Below are 24,488 nucleotides of genomic sequence, written 5' to 3'. Positions count from 1 at the left end.
CAATTAAAAAATTGCTGTTTGGAATTGACAATAAGTCCCTTGTGACCTAATTAGCCGATTGCATTTTCAATGCGAACAGCAGAGGACAGCTTGTCTTGGCTGCAGGGAACCACCGATGAGCCAGACAATGACTATAAAAGCCTACTGCAGACCCCAAGCCTGTGTGAAATCTTAATGAATGCTTCACATGGCTGATCCAAGATCAGTCCCACCAGTGAAATTTCAAATGCTCCCATAAACAATTTAAATGTCTGAACCATATAGTGGCTTTCGTGTTGTTAATTTTTCCACTTAACCATTTAAAAAAAGAGAAGAAAGAAAAAGAACAGTTGCACATGAATATTCAAAAGAAATGGTGAGGGTACAAGTGATAAAAGCATCCAAAATGAATATGTGTGGTATATCATGTCTGCTCAACAAATACTGTTATTTCTTTTTCACTCACCAAATGCCATTGTTAAAGGTGACTTGCAGAGTTTGCAATTTACATCCATTTGTACAATTTAATATTTACTAAGGTAGTTTGGGTGAAATACATTTCATAAGCATAGAATGGCTGTGCCTCACATGGGAATGGGGCATGCAACCCCTTAGAAATTACTTTTTCTCCATGGCAACAAGACTCTGTAGTGATTCTCAACAGGAAATGGCCAAACAAGGCCTTTCTTTTAGATCTATGGCAGTACTGCTCAGAGCACAAAAAACTGCAGTTACTATAACCTATATGTGATGGGCAAAATGAGAGCATGCACATTTTGATAAAGCCCTTTGTTCCTGTGTGGATCTTAAACATTGGGCTAAATATTTTGATTTATGTGAATTTAAGCCCTTTCTCAGATGCAGAATGATGTGCTTGACTTTCGGTTGTGCAGACCGCCACCTTTGACATCCACATTTTGGGCAAGGATGGGGGGTTGGGGAAAATATGGTCATCACAGGAAGATATGTGTCAAAAAAATTATTTCATGTGGGCACTAAAACCTTTATTGCAGTGTAATATTACTTTAGTCGTTTCCATTTTACTTCCATTTGAGCTCAACTCAGCTGTCATGTTCCCAAAGACTGAGTTCTCTAATCCATGTCAAGGTTACAGGGGCCTTTTTCAGGTAATCTTGCTATAGTTTGCTGCTTACAAACACAGTAGTTGCTCCAGAGTTCATCTTTCAATGCATTTGCTAAGATTGATTAGTACCTTCCTTTGCCTGATGGCTGAAGGGTCCAGTTGGTACTTGAAAAACAAACCCCCAGGAAAAGCAGGTTGTTGTTGGAAGATGTACTGGGTATTGGGAACCACTATGCCCCCCACCAGCTATGTGCTGTGATTCATGAAAGGTCCTGTACAAGTAGAAATGACAAATGTATGTATGAATGAATGAATGAATGAATGAATGAAATATAAATGAAATTTTGCATTATATTAATATTACTATGTGGCATATTCTGGTGCCTTCTGTGCATGGGTGTTTTTTAATATGTAGCCTGTACTCTAAGGAGTGTGATCATAAACCTTGCGTTGATTTGGAGTTCTTTGTGAGGATGTAATTAGATTTGAACTATGGCCAAAATGACCAAGACCCAAGGAATAAATACAAATACAAGAATGAGAAGGGCAAGATTATTGTGTTCAGCATATTTAATAGCTTGAATTATTTTACATTCTTATATATCATCTATTCATAAAAATGAATATTTTCATAAGGAATGCTGGTCAGATACCTCTGCTTAGGCTAAAAGTTGCATTTATCCAGCTGGGAATAACCAGTAATGCATTAAGCTTCCATGATCCACTATTTACTGTTTTCTTTCTAGAACAGTAAGAGTTTAGCAGTGGATAAGATAAATTAAACTTGTTGCAGAACAAAAAAAGAACAAAAACTTCATGAAATTTTAAACGTAAAACAAAGCTGCATTTTAAAACTAAGTTGGATAGTGGGGTTTTGCTGTGCCGTTATGAAAACAACCTGAAGTCTGGTTTTTCGTTGGGCAGCTGCTGCAAAACTGAGCCAAGAATAACCAGCACACACCAGGAGGTTTGCTGAGTGTCAACTTGTTATATTCCATTTTACATATTTTTATGGATTTTAGAGGATTATCAATTAATTATTTCCAGTCTAATGACAATTTAATTTAGATGCACAGCTGATTGGTAGACTGACAGCCAAAATCTCAAGTGGAGACACCTGGGCCCGTTTCTCAAAGCAAAATTACTGAATTAGCTGGATAACTGCACTGTCTAAAACCCATAACCCTCTCAAATCTCGAACATGGGCTGAAGTGAAAAGAACTGTTATGGGTTTTACTCAGTGCAGTTATCCAGCTAGCTCAGTAATCCTGCTTCGTAAAATATTCCCCTGGTTGCTGGTCAATAAACCATATCTGTCTTCTGATGTAAATGTAAATCGAACCAAAAATTCATGAAAACACATAATCCAATGTTCTCAATTAGCCTTAACTAATTATGGGAGCTCTGGAATGTGAATTCACACCCAAATTAGAGTTTTGAAAAACCGGCACTGCTGAAAGAAGACTAGAAGAATGAGGTGGTGCAGCTTTTATCTCTAGTATAGGCCTATGCTGCCCCCTATAGGAAAAGTATAGATGTGCATCATGACTTGATCATTGGTTTAAGCCAGAGGTCCTCAATCTTATCCAGAAAGGGCCGGTGTGGGTGCAGGCTTTTGTTCCCACCAAGCAGTGACACACCTGATTCTACTAATCAAGGTCCTTAGCAAAGACTACTCTAGTGGTTGATGAGTAGAATCAGGTGTGTAACTGCCCAGTTGGAACAAAAGCCTGCACCCACACCGGCCCTTTCTGGATATGATTGAGGACCCCTGGTTTAAGCAAATACAGAATCATCACAATCATTGTAGAAATGTTTTTGATACCACGATCATCTTGAACAAATCAGCACAACAGAACAAATACGTTTCCAAAGCAAAATGTTTAATCAGGTATTATATGGGTGAAAGAAAATATTGATACAGCTGAGTGTCGGGATACTATCTTTCCCAATACTACATGGATTTTCAAAAACACTATGGCACATACACAGAATGCAGTGTCAGTGCCAGCACTAGTGTGGAACTTTGGGGCTGGAACGTCCACAATGGAGCATATTAGACAGACAACAGGCACTCATGGAATGACTGGACTGAATTATTGTAATGAATTGAAGCTCATCACCATGCCGAAAAGACCTAGTTTAAAACTCCTGAGAAATCTATCCAATTGGTTTTAATTTTGACTAATAGATCTCATAAGTATACAGCCAGTGGTGTTTTTGCAATCAATGTAAGTGATCACTGTCCAATTGCTTGTATCAGATATACGATGGAGCCGAAGCCGAAGTTCATATTCATCTCAAACAGGATTTTTAGTATTTTAATGAACAGCCATTTTTGCATGATTTATTTCTGAGAAACCTCCCTAAAATACATAGATGATATCCTAGAGCGGAGCCTGAGCTAACTTTCAGCTATTTCTGTGATCTTTTCCTTTTTTTTTGCTAATAAGCATGTGCCTTTTAAGAAATTTTGGGTAAACATAGAAACAATTGTTGGTGATCAGTTGAGCTGTCAGAATTGTTAAGAATGAGGGATGAAACATGGGCCAAAGCACATGCATCAGAATCCACAAAGGACTGGCAAAAATTTAGGCAGCTGTAGTATGTGCATCAAAGAAATTAGAAATGCTAAAGCGTCCTACTTTTCTCTTGCTCAGTAGAACTGAAACCAATGACAGGCTTGCTTTTAGTTTTATCTATGAGAGAGAAATTCTTTCTGAAATGGGAAAGATATTTTTAACATATTGGTGGGACTAAGTGGTTTGTGGAGGAACGGGGAGTTTGTTCCACCAGCAAGAACCATTCCCCCGCATGGCAGGAAGTACAAGTCGCCCTGCTGCAGCAGAGTGGTCGTGCTGGCGAGGAAGGTTGAACAGTGTCCTGTAGGAAGCCGGGGGCTGTCCTGTCAGCTGCAGTGTAGGCCAGGGTCAGGACTTTGAACCTGATCCTGGCGGTGACCAGTAGCCAGCGGAAGTGACCTCAGCGGGGGAGTGACATGAGAGAACCTAGGAATGTTTGAAGACAAGTTGGGCAGGAGCATTCTGGAAAAGTTGCACTGGCTGTACGGCACAGGCTGATAGGCTTGCAAGAAGGGAGTTTTCGTAATCTAGGCCAGAGGTTACCATAGCTGGACGACTAGCTGGGTGGAGTATGTGGTCAGGTATGGCCAAATCCACCTTATCTACAATAAAGGTTTTTTTTTGGTGTTTTGTTTTAACACTTCTTAGGTGATATAATGTCTGGAGTGTAATGGTAATCCTGCTAAATTTTGGAAAATGTTTAAGACATAAGCAGGTTTCCTCGCTAACTAATTATATCACTCATGGTTCAAGCACAATAGCAGAAAAGGAACAAATAGGCAATATTTTTAATGAACAATTTATTTCTGCTGGTAATTTACATGAAAAAGCATCACTATGTTCCAAATGTTTGGACAGCAACATACATATTATCCTTAAAGCAGTAATGCAAGTTATCCAAATAATTATTGCCTAATATTGAAAAATTAAGTCAAATCCAGTCTTATCATATTATTTTAAATTCCCATCAGTTTGGTTTCAGGCCTGGTCACTGCAAATTGACTGCAGCCAGTAAAGTAGTAAATTACTTGTCCGTTCCCAATTTCCTTGCTTTGTTTATTGACTTATTGAAAGTCTTTTCTTCATTCTTTTAGATTGACTCAAATCTATTGGTTTTGATGAAAATTATTTTAAGCCGTTTGAGAGGTTGCAACGGTTGTGCCACAAGGCTTAATCTTGGGCCCTCTATTTTTCACATTATCCATAAATAGAAAGCCCAATACATTAATCACGATCGACTAGTCGATCACAGAGGCCATGCTGGTAGTTCACGTGTCATTTTTTAAAAATGCATCAGGCAGAAATTTGAATTCAATGTCAATGGCTTCTGCCTGACAGCATGTCCATTTGTGATATCGACACAATTGTGCACTTTAAAGAACGTGGTATGGTCATGTAAATGTCCAGAATTACTCAAAAGTAACACAATAACTGTACGATTGGTTTTAAATTGAATACACTTGTTCTTAAATATTATTATTGCTATTTTTTATTATTATTGATAATTTAAAAAAATACATTTTTACCAATTTTTTGCAATAAGTAATGTATTTTATGTGTAATTGATATTTTACTGCTTTTACTGTCTTATTGTCATTTTTGTTCATGCTCCCAACAAAAACAGTGAAATGGATTATTTTAATTGATTCTTATTTTAGTAGTCACAGTAGGCTTTCAGATTATGTCTCCTGCCATTTGCATCCTGTCATACCATCAATATGAAAAATATTGTGATATTGTGGCCATATCACCCAGCTCTACTTCAGTCTGTAGCCTACCATTTCATAATGGTGCATTTTAAATAGAAAAAGAAATACAGCCAGCCATATTGTGTACCTGTATTTAGGCCTATTTTTTCTAAAGCAGAATTATTTTAATTTCCGTATAATTTATTTAAGGTCATCTTGCCTGCCCTAGAATTGTATTGTTGATTTTATGCTAAATTTGTTGTTCCTTGGCTAGCTGTTGAATAATTTTAAAAAGACAAATAACAAGAAATATATGTATTGGAATAGTATTGGCCAATACTGAATGTTACTGTACTCAAATAGGAATGGGAGACAAAAAACCTGGATTGGGACATCACTAAAATAAAGGTTACTGATAAATTTGTGCTGTGTCTATAGCTGTGGTAGTTAACACCATTTAATTTAGTTTGCACATTCCATAATGGTCACTTCAAATTTTCTTCCGCACGCTGTCGGCGGGTGCTGTCGTCTGGACTCCCCCACCACGGTCCAGCCCCTCTTTCGTCGCTGCCTCCACTCTGCCCATTTCGGTCGCCACCTGCTGCTCCCCACCACCGCCACCCGGCCCCGCCCATCATCTGAGCCGCTACACCAGGACTGTCATTTAGTTGCCACCAATCCAAGCTTTAGGCTTGCTCCTGTGGGGGCTTAGGCCAGAGTTGTCTGTGAAGCATATTGTGACAGTTGTTGTGAAATTCGCTATATAAATAAAATTTGATTGATTGATTGAGTTTCCCCAAGAAGGAGCATATACAAAGAAAAGAGCAAGAGACCAAGTACAGATCCTTGCTGCACTCCATAAATTGCCCCTGAGCCCCTAAGAAATGCATGATGCATCTTCCCTGACAAAACTGATATTTGCAAGAAAGTTAGGATTGACCCACAAAAGATCTTGCCCAATGAGACCATCGTATACACAATATTAACCTGTACGAAAGTAGGAAGCTGTTGAGCAACACATTTCTCAAGGATCTCTGACAAAATGGATCTATATTGTTAGACACATCAGCAGGAATCAAAGAATTTTTCACACCCAGAATGTTTAGCGCTAATACAACCTCCAGGTCCTTCCTTTCACACTGTCACATGCCAGCGTGATACCCCTGGGAGGGAGATGTGGAAGTTCCGGGGAACACCATTGGTTGCCGCATGAAGACAGAGAGCTCACACACAAACACAAAATAAAATAAACGAACCATCTTCTCCCTTCCCCTTCACGGATTCCAGGCAAAAGCAATAAACTAAAACAACAAGCTAAAATAACAAGACAAAACGAAGTAAAACGGTGCAACCACTTTCCAGTGTGCCGCCCGTAGCTGTCCCGCTTTCCAGCAGACCCGCTCCTCCTACTTTCCATTGGAGGTTTACTTGCGTTTTGTGCTTTGTTAAACCCTCTCTTAAAACACTCTGTTAAACAAACACTAAACAAAGACACGAAAAATGATAAACGCGCTCTTGGTGTGAGCTCTCGACCCCGAACTGTGGAGAGCAACACACCTTTAAGCACCTGTGCTGATTACTTAATGCAACCAAAGTGCATGTGCTCTCTCCACCAGCCGGCACAACTGAGACCAATCTGATTCTTCAGCGAACCGAATGCCACACACCTCCAACCCCAGAATGCAGCCAAAGGCTAATTGGGCTTACACCGAGACCGCTCCCTCCCGGGATTTGGCACCAAAAATGTCACACGCTAGCATGAACCACTGGGAGGGAGATGCGGCAGTTCCAGTGAACACTGTTGGTTGCCGCATGGAGAGAGAGTTCACATGCACAAATACAAAATAAAATAAACGTAGCATCTTCACCCTTCCCCTTCACGGGTTCCAGGCAAAAACAATAAACTAAAACAACAAGCAAAGACAAAAGAAAGTAAAACACAGCAACCACTTTCCAGTGTGCCGCCTGTAGCTGTCCCGCTTTACAATGGACCCGCTCCTCCTACTTTCCATTGGAGGTTTACTTGCGTTTTGTGCTTTGTTAAACCCTCTCTTAAATGCTCTGTTAAACAAAAGACACGAAAATCATAAACGCCCTCTCTGTGTGAGCTCCCGATCTCGGCCCTGGACTGTGGAGAGCAGCACAACTTAAAGAACCTGGGCTGATAAGTTAACACAACCCAGGTGCGTGTGCTCTCTCCACCAGCCGGCGCAACCAAGACCAATCCACTTCTTCGGCGGACCGAATGCCACACACCCCTGTACATGACATACTACAATAAATGGTGAAACCGCTAGGAATCCCAAGGCATGAGTGCACTAATGGCTATGCCAAGCAAATTCACAATGCATTCAGTGAATTTCAATATGAAACTTACGTGAAGAAGTTCACCCAGCCTGAATATGTCTAATAGCCAGAGGTTTACAGTATAACCATAATGGGTCAGGGCAGTGGAACTATCCACCATGCATCTTCCTGTTTGGTAATCCTATACTTTTTCTGGTTCTAGTCCCCTCAAATTTAGGCAAAACCAAATCCTGGCCAAGCTCTGGAGAAATAGTCTCAGCTCCAGAAGTCACTCCCTGCCTCCCAGCTGTGTCTCCTGTTGGGTACATACCCAGGCAGCTCCAGAGCTCCATCAGGTGGTTAATCAAGCAGAACTTACCTCTCCGAGCTCCTCCAGGACTACATACCACCCTTCACATGCCTCCTTACAATACCTCCCTCCTGCCTCTCCACAGTGGGTACTCAAACATTCAGCTTCTCCGCGCCCTGCCTCTGGAACTCAATCACCTCATCAAACATTGAATACATTTATATGCAAAATAATCTATGACCCATCTCTCAGGTATATTAATTAATCTCACCATTAGTAATTTGCTGTTTATATGAAATACCCGCTAATATACATATAGTCACCAGTGTATCCACAACTCACCCTGTAAAAGACATGCAGGGTGGGTTGTGAGAGATGGGTCATAGATTTTATTAATTGAAAAACAGGAGTTAATAGTTAATGCCAGTTGAAGGAACTATCTGGCCACCATAGTTCTTCCTGTTTGGTCATTTCAATACTTTCCCTGTTTCTTTACCAGCTGACCTTTTACCAACCTGCCAAGTTTGCTCACTGTGACTGCCTCACCACCACGTGACTCTGAGGGGCCTGTACAGGTCTGTCCTGGAATCCGTCACCCTGTGTTGCTTCGGTCCAAGCCTGGCCTGCTGTAGCCTCCAGCCAGAGGTGATTCTGCTGCAGCACCTTCTGAGCCCTGATCAAAACACACAAAGCCAAGGTCAAGATGGAATGCAGCACGTATGGCCTTGCACGCCTCTAACACTGTACCCTTGATGTTAAATGCTTTCTAAAGGAGAAGCCATAAACCAAAAAACCAAAAACCATAATCAACATAAAACACGCAGGATTTCATGGTGGGTAACAGCCTGAGTGAAGAAATCCTGATTTAACTACCATTGATAATATAAACACAAATCTCTTATCCATGCTATATTTGTCCTATCTCCCCTCTATACTTTATGGTTACCTTTTCTTATATCCTCCATCTTATTTTCTCCCACGCCAGAGAGACCAGAAACCTTTTGTCTTCTTGTTCTGTTTTTGTTCTTGCTCTGTTTCAGTCTTACTGACATTGGCCACTCCCTCTATCTTTTTCTCTTTTTCCCTGCTGCTCTCTCCAGCTAGTATGGGACTTGTCAATTTTCCCACTACCCTCAATTTCAGAGCACTTTGTCCTACTGTCTCCTCTGAGCACTCTTTTTTTGTGGTCACTCGCTTTTTCCAGCAGAACCGTGACCAAAAACTCTTTTTCTTCTTGTGTTTCTGGCTTTCTTTCTCCTCTTTCTCCTGTTTCTTGCTCTCCCTCGCACTGCTTTCTATCTCCACTGTGACGAGGTTCCTCTCATTCTCCACTTCTATCTGGCTGATCTCCTCCTCTATCAGCACCGCAGTTGTATTTCCTGTGGCCAGAGTGACCGGCTCATAGGTCTCCTCAGTGCTCTCTCTCTCAGTTTTCACCTCAGTTATGCGTAAGATAAGTGATCTCAGTTCCCTTATCTCAACCTCCAACCTTTCTATTTCCATCTTATGTTGGAGTTCCACGCGCTCATGCGAGATCTCCATGAATTCCCTCTGCTTCCTCCACTCCTCCCTCTCTTTCCTCCTGTCATGTTCCCTGGTTTCTCTTTCCAAAAGGTTTCTCTCCTGCATTCTCTGTTCTGTCCAGGTGGCCCATTCCCTCCTCAGCCCTTCGCAGAGCTCGAACACTTCCGCCTGTTCTCTGCGGTTCAGCTCCTCAAAGTCCCTCCAGTTTTCATGCATCTCAGACATCAAGGCATGTATTCTGTGGTACTTGTCTCCCCACTGCTGCGACATCTGATGCATCTGTGCTCTGCCCTGTTCCTCCTCACACTCTCTCCTCCACATTTCAGACTGCTGAAACCGCTCTACCTGTTCACTTAATTGGCACTCCTGCCAATGCCTCCACACTTCCAGGTTTCGGTGTTGCTGTGTCCTCTGATGCTCCATGTTCTCCAGCACTGTCATCCACTGCTGTCTGAACTCACTCATCTCCTGCTGTCTTTCATTCCTTAGCTCTTCCCTCAGTGTTCTTAGATCCTCCAGGCTCTCCCCAGTCATCAGGAGGCCCTGTTCCTGAAGAACCTGCACGACTTTCTCCAGCATCTCTCTCTCCCTCTCGCCTTGCTCCCTCTCTCTCCTTGCACCTGACTCCATGGTTTTTCCACTGTTTGAATAAGGAGACTGGTTTAGCACAGTACTCATCTTGGTGGTCGCCTTGTTCGGTACATTTTTTCATGCAGACTCCTTCCACTCATGAATTCATGAAACGTGGAGCACAGCACCAAAATAGCTACATCACTGCTCTTTCTAGTTTATAGGTTTATTCACATGTATGTGTAGTTGAAGAAAACTACAAATGTGTAATTAACTTAACAAGTATGTGACTTACACGGTTGACATGCAGTCTATTTATACAGCTGAAAATTTACTGAGGTAATCCAGGTACTGCGCTGGGTACAATGGTACAAACTAAAATCATTGAAGGTTAAGAAGCCTCCATCACATAATTAACTAGCCAGATATCACATAATTAGTTGGATATCCCAAACTAGAAAGCTAAATAAATGAAAATATTTTGAAGGCTTTCTACTCACTCAAGAACCAACACACGATATTACATGGTGTGTAATATGGTGCCACCACAGCACAAGACATTTAAGGCCTTTCTGAATAATAATATTATCTCTTGAAATATTTTAAGAATTGAGCCAAATACGAAAACCGTTATCCCGCTCTCAAGTTTCTATCATTTGTATGCACGCGCCAGAACTGTAGCTAGTTCGTGCATAGGCTACGCTAGAGAAAAAACTTGTCATTTTACAATTATGTTAATTAAAAAAACATTGAAACCTACCCACAAATTATCCGACCAATCACTCTTGTGTCTATGTCAAACAAACCGTCTTTCTGAAAAATATTGTTTAGTACGTACTCAGCGACATATTTTTGCGATATTTATATATTTTCACTTTGTGATATTTTTTTATCACATCGCCATGCATGACGAAACACGCACACTCGCGCGCACACACAAATTAAGTATTAGAATCGGTCATGTAAAGACCTACCTCACAGACTGGATTTTCTCACAAAGATATACGATTGATCACTATTTTCGCTTTTCTCTAGACTATACAACCAATGTCTAATGAAAAATATTACCTGGTAGTAACCACAATGATTTATATGCGATGCTGAGACATTTCCACTGTGACGTTGGGTGACCCTTGTTTCGTCATACATTAAAACACGGCCAACTAAGTAGGTCCGACATGCTATCTCGGTCAAAATTTTAGTACGCGGTCTACAATTATTCTTTACGCTAACCGGAGTGTGATTCAAATATACAGCAGAAGTTACTGAGTACACTTTCATTACTCCAAAATAAATAAATAAATACTTTAAAATGCCCACAAACAACATGCACCTTTTGTCCCGAAGCCATGGAAAACGTTAGCCATTTAGCAAGGCCAAATGGCTCCTGTTTCTCGTATGTGGCTAACTCAGTTTACCCGATTCATTTGTTTACATTTTTGGATTAACTCGGAATTTTAGGTTTCGAAGCAAGTTCACAGTTCAACCAGACTTGTTACCGGGGCAACAGAGTCTTAAACCCAAATCTGCGACTCAGTTTTATGCCTGCAATGTTTTACTTAATCTCTCAACCAATTAATGTTAGAGTAGCTAGTCATCGTGAGAGCAGCCAACCACTGGTATGCTTATCTGAGGTAAATTAAGCGAAACATCGCTTGAATTGAGACAATTGCATAACGTTATGTACAGCATTTGTTTCTTTTAGCAATAATGTACGTTAAAATAGTTTAGAAAGCAATGATGCAGTGATGATAAAGTTAGGCCTACCCTATTTTTTACAGCCTCTGGTCCTACCTTATTGACGCTGGTTGACGTTTGCCTGGCGCTTCCACTTTGAATATGTTGGAGGAACAGAAGACACAGGCCATTAAGTTACAAAAATCTTATTTTTGTTCTATGTGCACTACGATTAATTGCTAGAGGTAAATAATTCCATTACAACCAAATCAAAGTGCGTGTTGTTTGTAGGAATAAAACAAATTTACCGAAACACGGAAATGAGTTTTGAGCCATGTGTTCCTTTTCCCAAGGCTTGGGCAGATTTATGATGCTTTTTTCCCCATAGGAATTTCGTTTCCTGCTGAAAATAAGGGGAACGTAAGCCTAAAACAGTTCACGTTTTGTTCTACGAGATATAGGAACACATATTAATACATCAACTATGAATTTCGAAGCCGTTATTTGCTTTAAAAAAGTAAGTTGCTAACCTGAGTTACTACATTGACACTACAACAACGCATTATGGCAACCGCCTGCACGCGACGATCGTTGTAGTTTCAATGTTATATCGGTATTCCCTGCTGAGATTTTACTCAGAGATTTTACTTGTCCTCCTCTATTCCTGATAAATTTTATCAGCAGATGAGCTTTTGGTGGTGGCTTAGGAGAAGAGGATGCTGAGTCTTCCCTGAGTATGGCCTGTGAGTGTGTGATGTACAAAGTTTTATTTTAATAAATAATAAAAAATACCATAAACTAGGGTATTCAGAAGCTTGATTGTTGTAAAGATGTTGAAAACCATTCAGAAAAAAAACTAATTTCTGTGCATCTGTGTTGAAAGGATTTGCCAAGGAGTACTTACAAACTATGACCACTAGGTGGTACTATCTTTACAGGGGGGAGATTCATGCCCAGAAACAAAAATAGGCAGCATACAAAGTATCGCTAAACTAAAAACTTTATCAACTACAGTCAGCATATGAAGACATTTTTAAAATGTATCCACCAAAGATTCGTATGGGATACTTGGGACATGTATGTGTTTGTGTCTTATTTTCCATGTGAAATGGGAAGACTGGGTAGCATGCATGTGATTATTCTGCTTAATCAGCAGGAAGATATTAGACATTCCCATCACCAACCCTGCCCTGCCTGTTGCCAAGAAGAAAGAAAAATGGAATAAGCACCCACCACCTCTATTGACGCCCCCTGGTCTAGCCCCTGCAGCGTAGAAGCAAGCATGGGTGGGGGAGCCCCAACCACTGGAAAGTGATGTCATGGCAACAGTAACCACAGTGGCGTACATCATTTCTGTTTCACAGCAGCAAACCATGCGTGCTCCAGAGAGACCTCTCTTCTTCGGCGAAGAGACTGTGTGTGCTGTCCTGCCTGATAAGACTGCATGTGTCTTGATAAGTGTGTGTACTGTCCTGTCACTACTAGAGGCCGTAATGTCCTGATAAGGGACTGTGTGCTGTCTCAATAAGACTGCATGCTGTCCTGTCATGATAGAGGGCATTGGCCTGGATTCAATAAACATTTGTCTTTAACTTTGACTCACAATTAAACGCAAGTTTGTTTTGTTCTTCCGAAATGTTTTTTTTTTTTTTTTTTTTTTGATGTCAGGGATCTCCGAAATTCACCAAACTGTGTTCGTGCAGAAAATAATTCTTCCTTTTGTTGATTGATTTGTTCCAAGTGTGTGCGTGTTCTCTTCTTTTGAACGGTTCATATGAGGTCATCTTCTGAATAGAGATTATTCCACAGTATACAAACAATGCAGCTGGTTCTGAAGTGAACAATCAAATATCAAAGGTCAGGCACATCAGCTGACATGTGCTCAGGTTTAATTTTGCAGCTGGAAACCTTTGATATCACTGAAGGCTTCATTCCACAATATGTGTGCATACATAGTGCAGATGAGTGATGCGGCAAAACATGTACAGTAAATATTGGGAGAGGTTGATGTTATCTTCTTAGAGCCAGGAAAAAAAGTTGGACACCTAGATATTTGTCTTGGGGCACCAATAATGTCATGACCATAGTTTGAAATGTACAGCAGAGTACCAACACATTAGTTGCATTTGTACTTATACCCAGAAGAGCAATGTACATTTATTCTGTAATTTTTTACATGAGCAGGCTTTCAATATGCAGAGTAAGTGAGAACTAGTGGTGACAGCAGGAGAAGAGGAACGTTTTGCATCGCAGCCATACATTGGCACCCTAGTGTAGGTCATCAGTGGTTCTGTTGGTGAACTCTACCAGCTGTGGGGGCTGGCAGTAAAGCACTCCATGGATATATTTGAGTCCTGGTAATTCTAGGGAACTTTTCCTACATTACATTACAGGCATTTAGCAGACGCTCTTATCCAGAGCGACTTACACAACTTTTACATAGCATTTTTACATTGTATCCATTTATACAGCTGGATATATACTGAAGCAATTTCGGTTAAGTACCTTGCTCAAGGGTACAACGGCAGTGTCCCACCCGGGAATCAAACCTGCGACCTTTCGGTTACAAGTCCAGTCCCTTACCCACTGTGCTACACTCCGTCCTATTATATCCTACACAAAGAATGTAACAAAAGCCCATGTGCCTTTTCAGATGAAGACCTGCCTGAATTTTTTATTATCTATATTTTCTTTTCTGTGGGTTTTTTTTTGGGGACATGATTATTTCTATGGAAAAGAAAAACATCTGCACTGCCTTTTATCAAGAGTGTAATCTCTGTGTTTAGCTTTTCCACAATATTTCCATAAAATGTGCCTGGTGGTACTCCAGTTCCCTCCCACAGTCCAAAGACATGCAGGTAGGCTAATTGGAGACTCTAAATTGTTATGAGTGTGTGAGTGAAGGGTGAGTGAATGGTGTCTGTGCCCTGCAATAAATTGGTGGCCTGTCCAGGGTGTATTCCCAGTGCACACTGGGATAGGCTGCAGCACCCCCCGTGACCCTGCCCATGATAAGGTAGAGATAAAGAATGGATGGTAGATACCACTATATGGGGTGACAGAAAGAAGCAGAAGTTGGGAGATGGCTAGACTGACTGGGAGTGAGTTGGGGATAGCGACAGGGTAGCTCACTCCACTACATGGGGATTATGGCCGTCCTTGTGAGGCACTCTGTGAGGATTTCAGTGCGACTGCAGCTATTCCACAACAGCACTGGGAACCGTCCAGATGGGAACCGTCAGCAATGTGAGCTACGTTTGTGGTTATGTTCAAATGGCATACTTCATCTGTTATTTGAACCATTTTAAAATATAAAGCCTGTCTGCAACCTTAGATCCTGAGGCCTGGCTTAGACAAGCCAAAAGCATGCAACTGTGAAGAGAGGTTGACATCACTCAGATGGACTGTGAGGCACCGTAGTTATTTCCACAGTATATTTTAAAACGTCGACGGCCTTCTTGGCTCACATCACATCTGATTCTCAGACTCGGTGACTGGGGTAGCTGCCGGGAAGGAGAGTCCAACGCCACCCCTCTGTTCAGAGGTAAAGCCGGCGGAATCCTGTGATGCAGCCGGCGGAGCGCGACGGTAACCTGGTGGACCGCGAGCCTTGCAGCATCGCGCGGATGCCAGCCCAAGGGCGGAGACGACCTGGGCGCAGAAGCCAGGCCCAGAAAAGGCGTGGAGCAGAGCAGGCTTAGAAAAGGGAGCTGTATATGGCCCGGGGTGATGCCGCGCACTTCGCGCATAACACCAGTCCGTTACTATGACACAGCGCTGGAAGCATCTGCGACTCAAGACTCAGCGGGAAATTCAATACGGGTTTGGCAGCCTGATGCACGGGGGCACGGAAACGACCTCGGCCCGTGGTAAAAAATAAGCCTGGCCTCTTGCATCACCCGCGTCAGCAGCGCGATGGAAACACCAAAGTACAGAAATAATGCCCCCCAGGGGGTGGGGGGGGGGGGGACCCGTCAATCCGGGGCAGTCGCCGCAGCATTCCTGTTTTTAGATGTACAGTTTGGCAGGGCGTTCAGTGCGAGGTGCGTCGCCACCATGGGCCATCAAAGGAACTGTAGACGTGTGACATGTCATTGCCACAGGTGTTTGTGCGACTGATTCACTGGCCCCAGGGATGCATGTCCCCTCAGGGCACTCATGGCACCGGCCACTCAGACACCCTGTTCTCCATTTCCCCCTGAGGACCTAGAGCCTCAGGAACATGTAGCTAAAAAAATGCCTGAGAGATACCCCGCTCCTCCAAAAAGTAGTAGTACAGTGATGATGTGCAGCCTGTAGTGTGTAAAATAGACTCTAGCTTGTGAGCAGGAGTATCTGAGGTGTGAATGAATGAATGACAGAGCAGGAGACTGAAAAATTGATTTTACATTGTGGGGGGAAAGGTTTAAGAATATATTTAATAAGTTCAAAAACATCTTTGATGGCACAAAGGTTGCAGGGCTTATACCCTACCCTATTTTACATTAATTGTTTCAGTAAAATATGAGTAAAAAATTGATATTTATGGGGTGAATGTTCATTATGTGTATTGTGTACTACAGGATATTTTAGATCGGAGAGATATCATTACAGTCTTAGCTTGACTGGGGCACTGAAAGACCAGTGATTTGGAATACGCTGTCTTTAAATATGAAAGGGTTCCCCACTTTAGTCTTCTAAAGCTCTTATAATATATGAGAGGCACTGAAAAACTGATTGCATAGCATCAAATAGCAACCACAGAGTGGCTGATGAGATGGAGTGAATAAAGAACAGTAGAGAAACCATGAAGACTGAGGAGTTCGTTATGCTGCCCGTACATATTTCGGCACTTACACAGATAAGAGCTAAAATGATGCTATGTCTCATACGGACATTGAAGCTGCCTGGGCCATACTGAAAGCTATTTTGAGCAAACAGCTCTTTGTTGGCCTATGCAGGGCACAGACTGTGACTTGTTGACACTTCGTGAAGGAAACTGTGGCTTCAGGGAACTGGGGCTCAGGATAAATGAGGATTACACAAGCATGTGGGGCTCCATCTCATTCCCCCTCCTTTTCTCTGTTGATCATTTCTCCGGTGCCTGTTTTATATTGCGTTATCTGACTGGTATGCTGTTGGATAGCTTAACAACTGAAAAAAATCCCAGATATTAATTTGACCTTACACCAGGGATACTCAAATCTAGTGCTTGAGGCCAGTAGTACAGCTGATTTTCAGTCTTCACCTCCTTTTTAGGACTAATTTAAAGCTGTGACAACCCATGAGCTAAATCTCTGGTCAGTCAGCGGCATCAGTAGATCAAGTAACTATCAGGTAAGAAAACCAACAGTACAACTCACCTTGAGGGCCAAATTTGAGGGTTAAGGGGTTGCATGGTATACTAGTACTAAAACAGTACTGCACTACCAAAGTATAATACAAGCATTTTGCTAAATTTGATACTTCATGAAAACGCACCTGACATTGCTTTCTATTGCAGAACAATGACTGCTATGCACTGGAAAATAAATACTGTACTGAACTGAAGGGAAGAGAACACTGACATTCTGGACGTACCTAGTGGCATGTAAGTGGCCTGTAAGGTTTGCCTCGATAGAAGAATTAAATCTCGCTGTATTCCTCCTTCCAGGATGAATGTCTGACCTCATTTATTAGCCAAACTGAAGATAAATCATATGGACAGAAAGGCAGCCAAATAAAACATAGGGAAAGTAGTAATGCCAGGTAGGTAGATAGCTACCAACTACCTCTTGTTACTAGTTTCCCCACCTTTTTTGGCTACCTTTTGGACAAATGTGGTACCAGTAGCCTATTGAAGTCAAAATTTTGGGATCGGAACAACACTAGATTTCAGTATCCCTACCTTACACCCCCTCAACAATGTTGTAATTACCACAGGAACAGAGGACCAGAGGGGAGTCATTGACTCGCAAATTTACAAAGTACAAATAATTTGGAAACCGGACATTTTGGTTAAAAACCGGACATGTGGCAACCGTAGAGCATGTGTGCATTTTGTGTAACTACACAGGATTTGTGTAACTATATGCTACAGGATCTCCCTCCTCATTCTAACCCTAAATCCAATCTCAACTCTACAACTGTACCCCTCACTCCAAGTTAAGCCCTTTACCTTACGCAAACCCTATGGCAGGGGTCACACTGGCCTTTGGGAATCTTCTGGTCTCATGGTTTTTATTGTTACTCAGTTCTGTAGTTGATCACAGAAAGCAGTTGAAGTAAAGCTAGTTTCTCAGATTAAAAGTGGTATGCAGAATATGTGGCTCTCTATGCCAAAGGCTGGGGACTCCTGGTGCATGGGATCTTGATCTCAAAGGGAAAGGCCATTTTATCATTCTCTCTGTGGAATCGCTTGATTATTTTACTAAATTGGTTTGCAAATTGACATGGCTCGGCTCTGTCCCTCTCAACCCCTCCTCTGTGTAGCTGGCCTACATTTCCCTGATGGCACGGTGGCTCTGCTTTGCTTCCCATCACTTTCAGCTTGGTGGAGCTCGGACAAAACCGCTCCTGTTTAAAAAAACATTTTAATTGACTCACAACTGTGGCAAATATCCGTCATCACAATAACAAGAAGGGACAAGTGGCATCAATTAGTGGTGGCAGCTAAGTGGTTGTGGGTGGCGGTGAGGCCCACTGGTCAGGGAGACCATATTGGAGTCAGAGGGTTGCAGGCTCATGGCCCATTTCTGGGGCACTGCCGATGCATCTCTGAGTGAGATTCAACCTGGATTTCTTGAGAAGTACAAATATCTGTTCCATATGTGTTTCCAAAGGCAAAAATCGAAGTAAGCACCTGATTAAAGGGTGACTGTAAAACAAAGAAATGAAAAAATAGACAGCACTTCCACACAAATACTGAAGCATACAAATAAACATTTGCACATTAATGCATAAACAGAGTCAACTTCAGTGTGACAGGAGTTTATGACTCTAACACTGAAAATGACATGGAATTCAGCATCCTACAGAAAACTGCTGCTCAGCATTCAGCAGCAAAACCCCAAATAACAATTTTTGGCTCTGAGAACATTAAGAAAGTTATGCTAAATGGTACTGGTTCCCTGAATGTCCCTTTAATGTGATATTTAAATCACACAAAACAGGAACAGCCTTCAAAAATTTTTCAGTTTTGAATTCACGTCAAAAAATAATTTGAATTGTTGATGGTCCTTCTTTTTTTATTTTATCAGGATGTTTGGATTGTTAAATATATGTAAATGCTTTCATTCTGAACACTTGGAGAATATATTTGATGTATTTGTTTTTCAAGATAAAATTATAGCATAACATAACATAACATAATGACAAGAACAAGCTATTCAGCCCACCAATGCTCACCATTTGCCTGACTAAATTGTACCTAGTGCTCTGATTACCTACAGTCAAGACAGTATCTAACACCATATCAAGCCTGGTCTTGAAAATCAGTTTCTGCCTCTACTACGTGACCTGGCAGGTTATCCCACACATTGAGCACTCTCTGCGTGAAAAAAATATTCCTAATGTCTGTACAGAATTTACCTTTTGCTCATTTCCATTTATGTTTCCTTGTTCTACCAACAGAACTCAACCTGAAGAATCTCTTGTAGTTCACTTTGTTGATCCCCTTCCTTTTTAAAAGCCTCAAACAAAAAAGGGATCAAAAAATTGAACTATAAGAGATTCTTCAGGTTGAGTTATTTCAATGTAAGTGTAGTACTCATTCCATGTACAGAACTCTCGCTCCACACTGCAGTAACATTACCTGTAGTTTGACAGTTCACAGCAGCACAAAATGATATATTCCCCGGCTTGTGTGTGTGCGCGCGCACACAAAGGGATTGGTTTATATTAAGCATAAGAAAAGGTAAGCACAATACTGAAGGGTATTCATAAATATCTGTATTGATTCATTCTTGTAAATTAATTAGAAAATTGAGAAAAATACAAACAAAAAACAGAGACAGCCCTCTGTTCCTGTTAGGCACAGCAAGTGAGAGCAGAGCAAACACACACCCTGTATACAAAGAATGGCACAGAATAACCTTTCCCCCAGGCACAGGGTTAAGGGGGACTGGCTTTAAGATGAAGACAAAGACTGTAAACTATATAAACCAGTGGAGTCAGCTTATGGGAAGCTCAAACCCTCTTTATACTTTGTTTGGCTTGGAGCTAATTTGTCATGATTTTGTAGGATTAACAAGTGTGTAATTTTAAACAATTCTCAATCTGCATTTCCACTCGTTCACACCTTTCCTTTGTTTACTTCACATTAAATTCAACAATGGGATTGGGCTACCTTAAATATATGCAATCAGAACAATATGTACACCAACATTCTTTACATGATTACATGATATGCACTAAGGCATTTAAGGTAGCACCATAACTAGAAAACATGCAACCATGTACAAAGGGAATCAGGGGCAGATTGGTAATTGTCATTCAAACTGGTATGCTTGTTAATTCTTCAGATGACATCAGATTTTAGACTCTTCACTAATATAAGCACAACAACACTGGCATAACAAAAGTGTTCAGGCACATTGGTTAAACATTGACAGATGAAGACATCAAGAAAATAGAAATACATACATGAAGACCCCCTCATTCAACACTGTTTTTTTCACAGTTCATTAATGCATTATTTTCATTTGGAACTCAGTGCAAAAATTCCATAATGTCATAGCCAACTCTTTTTGGGAAATCCTGAAAACTTTAGTAAGGTTAATGCACACATTTCATGTTATAAGTAACAATTGTACAGGGATGTCAATTAAAGGAGCACTGCACATATTCAGCTCATTAAGCTCTATATTTGCATTCCATGAAGATGCACATTTGGAGAGACGTTTCAGATTTTGGTGCTGACAGATCACAATTAAATTATTTTTGAGGATTAGATAAAAGATATGTTAAGTTACAGCATGTGTTTCAGAGCCATAATTGTTTATGCGGCACATACTTTCAGCAACAGATCACCTGCTTCAATTTAATGAGTTTAAAGGGATGATGTACTGTAGATGGTTTATTATTGTTAATAAGAATAAGAACAAGAACATGTTTCACAATGTAATAGATAGTAATAGTGCTCTCCTCCAAATCCCCAGGATCAGTCCAGTCTGCTCCTGCTCTGGGGATCAGTGCAGCTAAACCAGACCACACCAGCTTGTAGTCTTCCACAAAAATACACGTGAGGCACAGTGGAGATGTGAGGCTGAATTGAGTTGGGAGAACGAGGATTAATTTAGGAAAGGAACTGTGAGATTGGAGGTCATGGCAGACACCCTGTTCCTTGGACAGCAGGGATGTCTGCAGAGGTATCTGGCTCTCCACCACAATGTCCAAAATTTCATAAACCATTTAGCTGAATCATCACCCCACCCCAACCACCACACTCACTTCAACTGATGAAACTGATGTTTCATCCAACCAAGCCAAGAGCATGCAGGAAGAGAACTGTATGTGCCTTTTAACAGGTTGTTAGAGTAATCAGGTCAACAAGACCCCTTGAATCGTGATTGGACAGCCAAACTCGTTGAGCAGAGGACAGTCACAAGACTTGACTGGGTGGAATCTGTGCCTCGGGTCCTCATGACTCACAATCAAGCTGTGTGATTGGTGAAAGGAAAGGTGACACATACAGGATGTGGTCTAACCAGAAAAGGAAGCCAGACCATGTTTACCACACAAGCACTTCCTTGTGTTCAGACTTTGGAGACTCAACCGTTCCATTAAAAGAAAAACAGACAAACCATTTGAGCAGAATTTATCAAAAATATTTCTGCATAGTTAATAACACATATCACCTTCCTATGCCAGTTTTTTCAATTTGCATTTGAAAATGCAATTCGGTTACATCAGTGTAACATCCACTGTCCACCAGCTTAGCTGTGTAGTCATTGTGCCAGAACACTGAACATCTTGCAGAGCTTGTGCAGGCAGGATTTGCAATTGTGTGATGAGGCAGGGAAATAGCCAAGTACATGTTTCCCATGGGTGCCTGACCATTGTTGCAACTGGCATGGTCAGGATTCAATTCAAGAATCCAGGGGTACATGACCACACCAATAGGCAAGAACCCCAACAGTGTACATTTTTAAATATGGCTGGAACAGTTTTTACCTCGGTAAGCAGTTCATCCTTAGCTCTCTTCTTGTTTTCTAGCGCTACACCATTTCTGGTCCAAATGCTTCCACTGATTTACGAACAAACAGCACAGGCACCAGAGCAATTTCATTCACCCACATGGACGAAATTCACTTTTCCCCAGCTTCCTCCTGTTTCTCTGCCCACTCATGTAAACGTACGTCATCAGTCATGCATTAGCCTTCTCAGGTAAGACGCCTGTGTTTGGCTCCTAATGCAGAGCTCTATCAAATCTACACCAGCAGGTCATCCCAGGCAACCTGTTTCTGATTCCGAAACACTGGTCACTCCTGAAAACTGGAACATACTCCACACACTCCACGTGCTGTAGCACTTCAAATGAACACCATGCCATTATTTCAAATTAATCAAAATTTCTGCAGCAATTTGAGAGCTGTGTTTATATTTGACATTGGCTGTTTGGAATGATGCATATTTTCCAATTGGTCTTTATTAATAAGACTAACTCAGAGCTGCCTTTGCTCAGGAGCAGAAATTATTCACAGGCAGTGTTCATTTGAAAAATAACCATAGTCAAAGCAACTGCATTGAAATAAAAACATTGCTGTGTTTCAACATCTAAACTGAATCTCCTGCTTCTCCAACAGATCATTTCGTTAAATTTTAAAGTACTCTGGTTACTAAGGCACTTATTTAAAAACATTTCAGTTAAAGTAATGAATTCTGTTTCCCCTATTTACAATATAGCTTAGCATATTAACAGTTACAATTAAGACATTAATAAAGGCCATTGTCAGACTGTCTAAAAAAACACTCGTTGACTATGACCACTGTAAAATACATTCAACAGACATACGCTTTAAAAGCTAATTCATAACCTGTAGAATCACGCTTGCTATTTTAAGCTTATATGATGATACATGTGCATTACCCCAGAGTGGTGTTTTGCAGGCACTAAGTCTTGACTTCTTTGCTGAAGTTGGAATGGTTTGCGTTTGTGTTTAGGTAAAAACAGGATGGTGTTCAGGTGTTCTAAACGTGTAAGGCCATGTGGCAATTGGGCACAGCATGTTTGGGTCCTCCCATGCGGGAAACTCCTGAGGGAATGTGTGCATTCTACATGGCTCAGACAGGGTCATTTGTGTCCCTTTAATATTTTTGTGTGTTCGTCAGAGTTGGAATCATGGACGAGGCGGGGGGAGGTGCTGGATTCAGGAAGACATGCTCCTCGTCCTGCTACGTGGTCTCATCTTCAGGGCCTCCTCCTCCTGGTCGCTCTCGCAGTCCCTCTGAAAAGGAGCCCACAGGTGTTACAGATGTGTCACAGGTGCCTCCTCCAGCACTGTCCTTCCACAGTTTGCTGAATCAGGCAGTAGCTACAGCTCTGAGGTCACTGATTCAAAGTCACAGGCTCCAAGCAATCAGAAGAAACATGAACGTTTGTGGGCCTCAACCACATCTGCATTAAAGATGGGCTCAAGCAAATAGTACTGAGAGAGAAAGAGAGAGAGAGAGAGAGAGAGAGAGACAGAGACAGAGAGAGAGAGAGACAGAGACAGAGAGAGAGACAGAGAGAGAGAGACAGAGAGAGAGAGAGAGAGAGAGAGAAGTGAAAGTCTCAGAAATAGGTTAAGTGAGAGAATAAGAAGAAGAGAGACCAGGGTATTATGACCTGGTCAGCATCACTCACATTTGAACACTGTGGTGTGGGGATGGCTGGTTTAAGCAGCCACACCTGCCCTGGGTCAAGCTAATTAGACCTGGCCAATGGGATAATTGGTTAATAATTAGATAATTGGCCAGGCTAATTGGACCCAGGAACAGGAGTGGCTGCACCTGTGCGTAGTGAGGTAATCACTGCGCACAGGTTAAATCTGCCATCCCCACCCACATGAGGAGCTTCTCTGTCATGACAGTGTTTGAGATCTGCTCACTTGGCTGTAACATCTTGCCAAACCCTCATGGAATAAATGTGGACTGTTTTAACATCATCTCCCTGTGTCTCTGTGCTGGAGGGCCCCAAGGAAAGCCACTTCGGTGGCCTGTGGCAGGCGTGTTTGCCACAGTGGCGCCCAACGTGGGGCTCCTCCGGCACAGCAAAGAGGCACAGGAGGGCCAGCCAGGAAGCACACTGGAGGAGGGGCGGCTGAGGTGTTCCCGACAGGGCTTCGGGCGGATCCTCCGGGCCAAAAATGGGGAGCGGAAGATGACCAGGGAGGGGAAGGAGGCAATCCTCAGCTGGGACGCTGAGGAGCTGCACCTGGCCGAGGAGGCAGGTCAGCGACGGGCGGTGCACGAGAGGTGGTCGCGCCGTGAGCTGGACTTGGCCGGGAAGGCGGGTCAGCCACGGGCAGCGCACGAGCGGTGGCCGCGCCGTTTTGCTTCCTTTCTCGTCCGTTTGGTTGTTTTTAGCTCTTTGTTTTGGCCTGGTTGGTTTGCCCGGAGCCCATGAGGGGATAAGCCTGCAGCCGCCCGCCAGCAGAGCCGACTGGCGGCCACCACAGCCACGAGGGTTCCTGGTCCCCAGCACCACAAGGCCAGTCCACCAGCCCACCAGCCCAGTCACCCCACCACAGCCCCTGGAACAGCCCAAGCCGGTGACGCCCCACCAGCCAGCAGAGCAGCCCAGGACTTCCCGTGCTCCAGGAGGGAGGAGGAAGAAGGGCTGCCTG

At 42.3% G+C, this 24,488-nt stretch overlaps 2 protein-coding genes and 1 long non-coding RNA gene across 7 annotated transcripts in view; 1 reads left to right on the top strand and 2 right to left on the bottom strand.

Moving 5' to 3' along the window:
* Positions 1-4,430: 4,430 nt before the first annotated feature.
* LOC135255156 (golgin subfamily A member 6-like protein 25) lies at positions 4,431-11,928 on the bottom strand. Of its 5 annotated transcripts, XR_010330092.1 has the most exons (4): positions 10,998-11,579; positions 8,876-10,093; positions 8,445-8,602; positions 4,431-6,056 (listed from the first exon to the last, which is right to left on the bottom strand). XR_010330092.1 is itself a non-coding variant. In XM_064335958.1 (3 exons), the coding sequence occupies exon 2, from the start codon at positions 10,081-10,083 to the stop codon at positions 8,896-8,898; it is 1,188 nt and encodes a 395-aa protein (XP_064192028.1). In that variant the 5' UTR covers positions 10,084-10,093; positions 10,998-11,579; the 3' UTR covers positions 4,431-8,602; positions 8,876-8,895. The 5 variants fall into 5 exon arrangements, 1 of the variants encoding a protein (XP_064192028.1); XR_010330095.1 differs by lacking the exons at positions 8,876-10,093; positions 10,998-11,579 and adding an exon at positions 11,818-11,928; XR_010330094.1 differs by lacking the exon at positions 8,876-10,093 and having other exon boundaries at positions 11,092-11,239.
* Positions 11,528-13,298, top strand: LOC135255157 (uncharacterized). Its single transcript, XR_010330096.1, has 3 exons — positions 11,528-11,657; positions 11,805-11,945; positions 12,854-13,298. It is a non-coding gene; the product is annotated as an uncharacterized LOC135255157 (long non-coding RNA).
* Positions 13,299-19,586: 6,288 nt separating this feature from the next.
* Positions 19,587-24,488, bottom strand: part of LOC135256149 (death-associated protein kinase 2-like) — a 28,202-nt gene continuing 23,300 nt past the window's right edge. Inside the window, exon 12 of the mRNA XM_064337993.1 lies at positions 19,587-23,105. Coding sequence (XP_064194063.1) covers positions 23,028-23,105 — 78 coding nt within the window. The 3' untranslated portion in view covers positions 19,587-23,027. The remainder of the gene's footprint in view (positions 23,106-24,488) is intronic.

This window comes from Anguilla rostrata, chromosome 5, assembly GCF_018555375.3.
Source record: "Anguilla rostrata isolate EN2019 chromosome 5, ASM1855537v3, whole genome shotgun sequence".
Classification (NCBI taxonomy): Eukaryota; Metazoa; Chordata; class Actinopteri; order Anguilliformes; family Anguillidae; genus Anguilla; species Anguilla rostrata.
The sequence above is the reverse complement of the archived record's forward strand: the minus strand, read 5'-3'. Positions and strand labels throughout refer to the sequence as shown.

Coding starts and splice junctions, on each gene's coding strand:
- LOC135255156 (XM_064335958.1), bottom strand. CDS start 10,083: ATGGAGTCAGGTGCAAGGAGAGAGAGGGAGCAAGGCGAGAGGGAGAGA.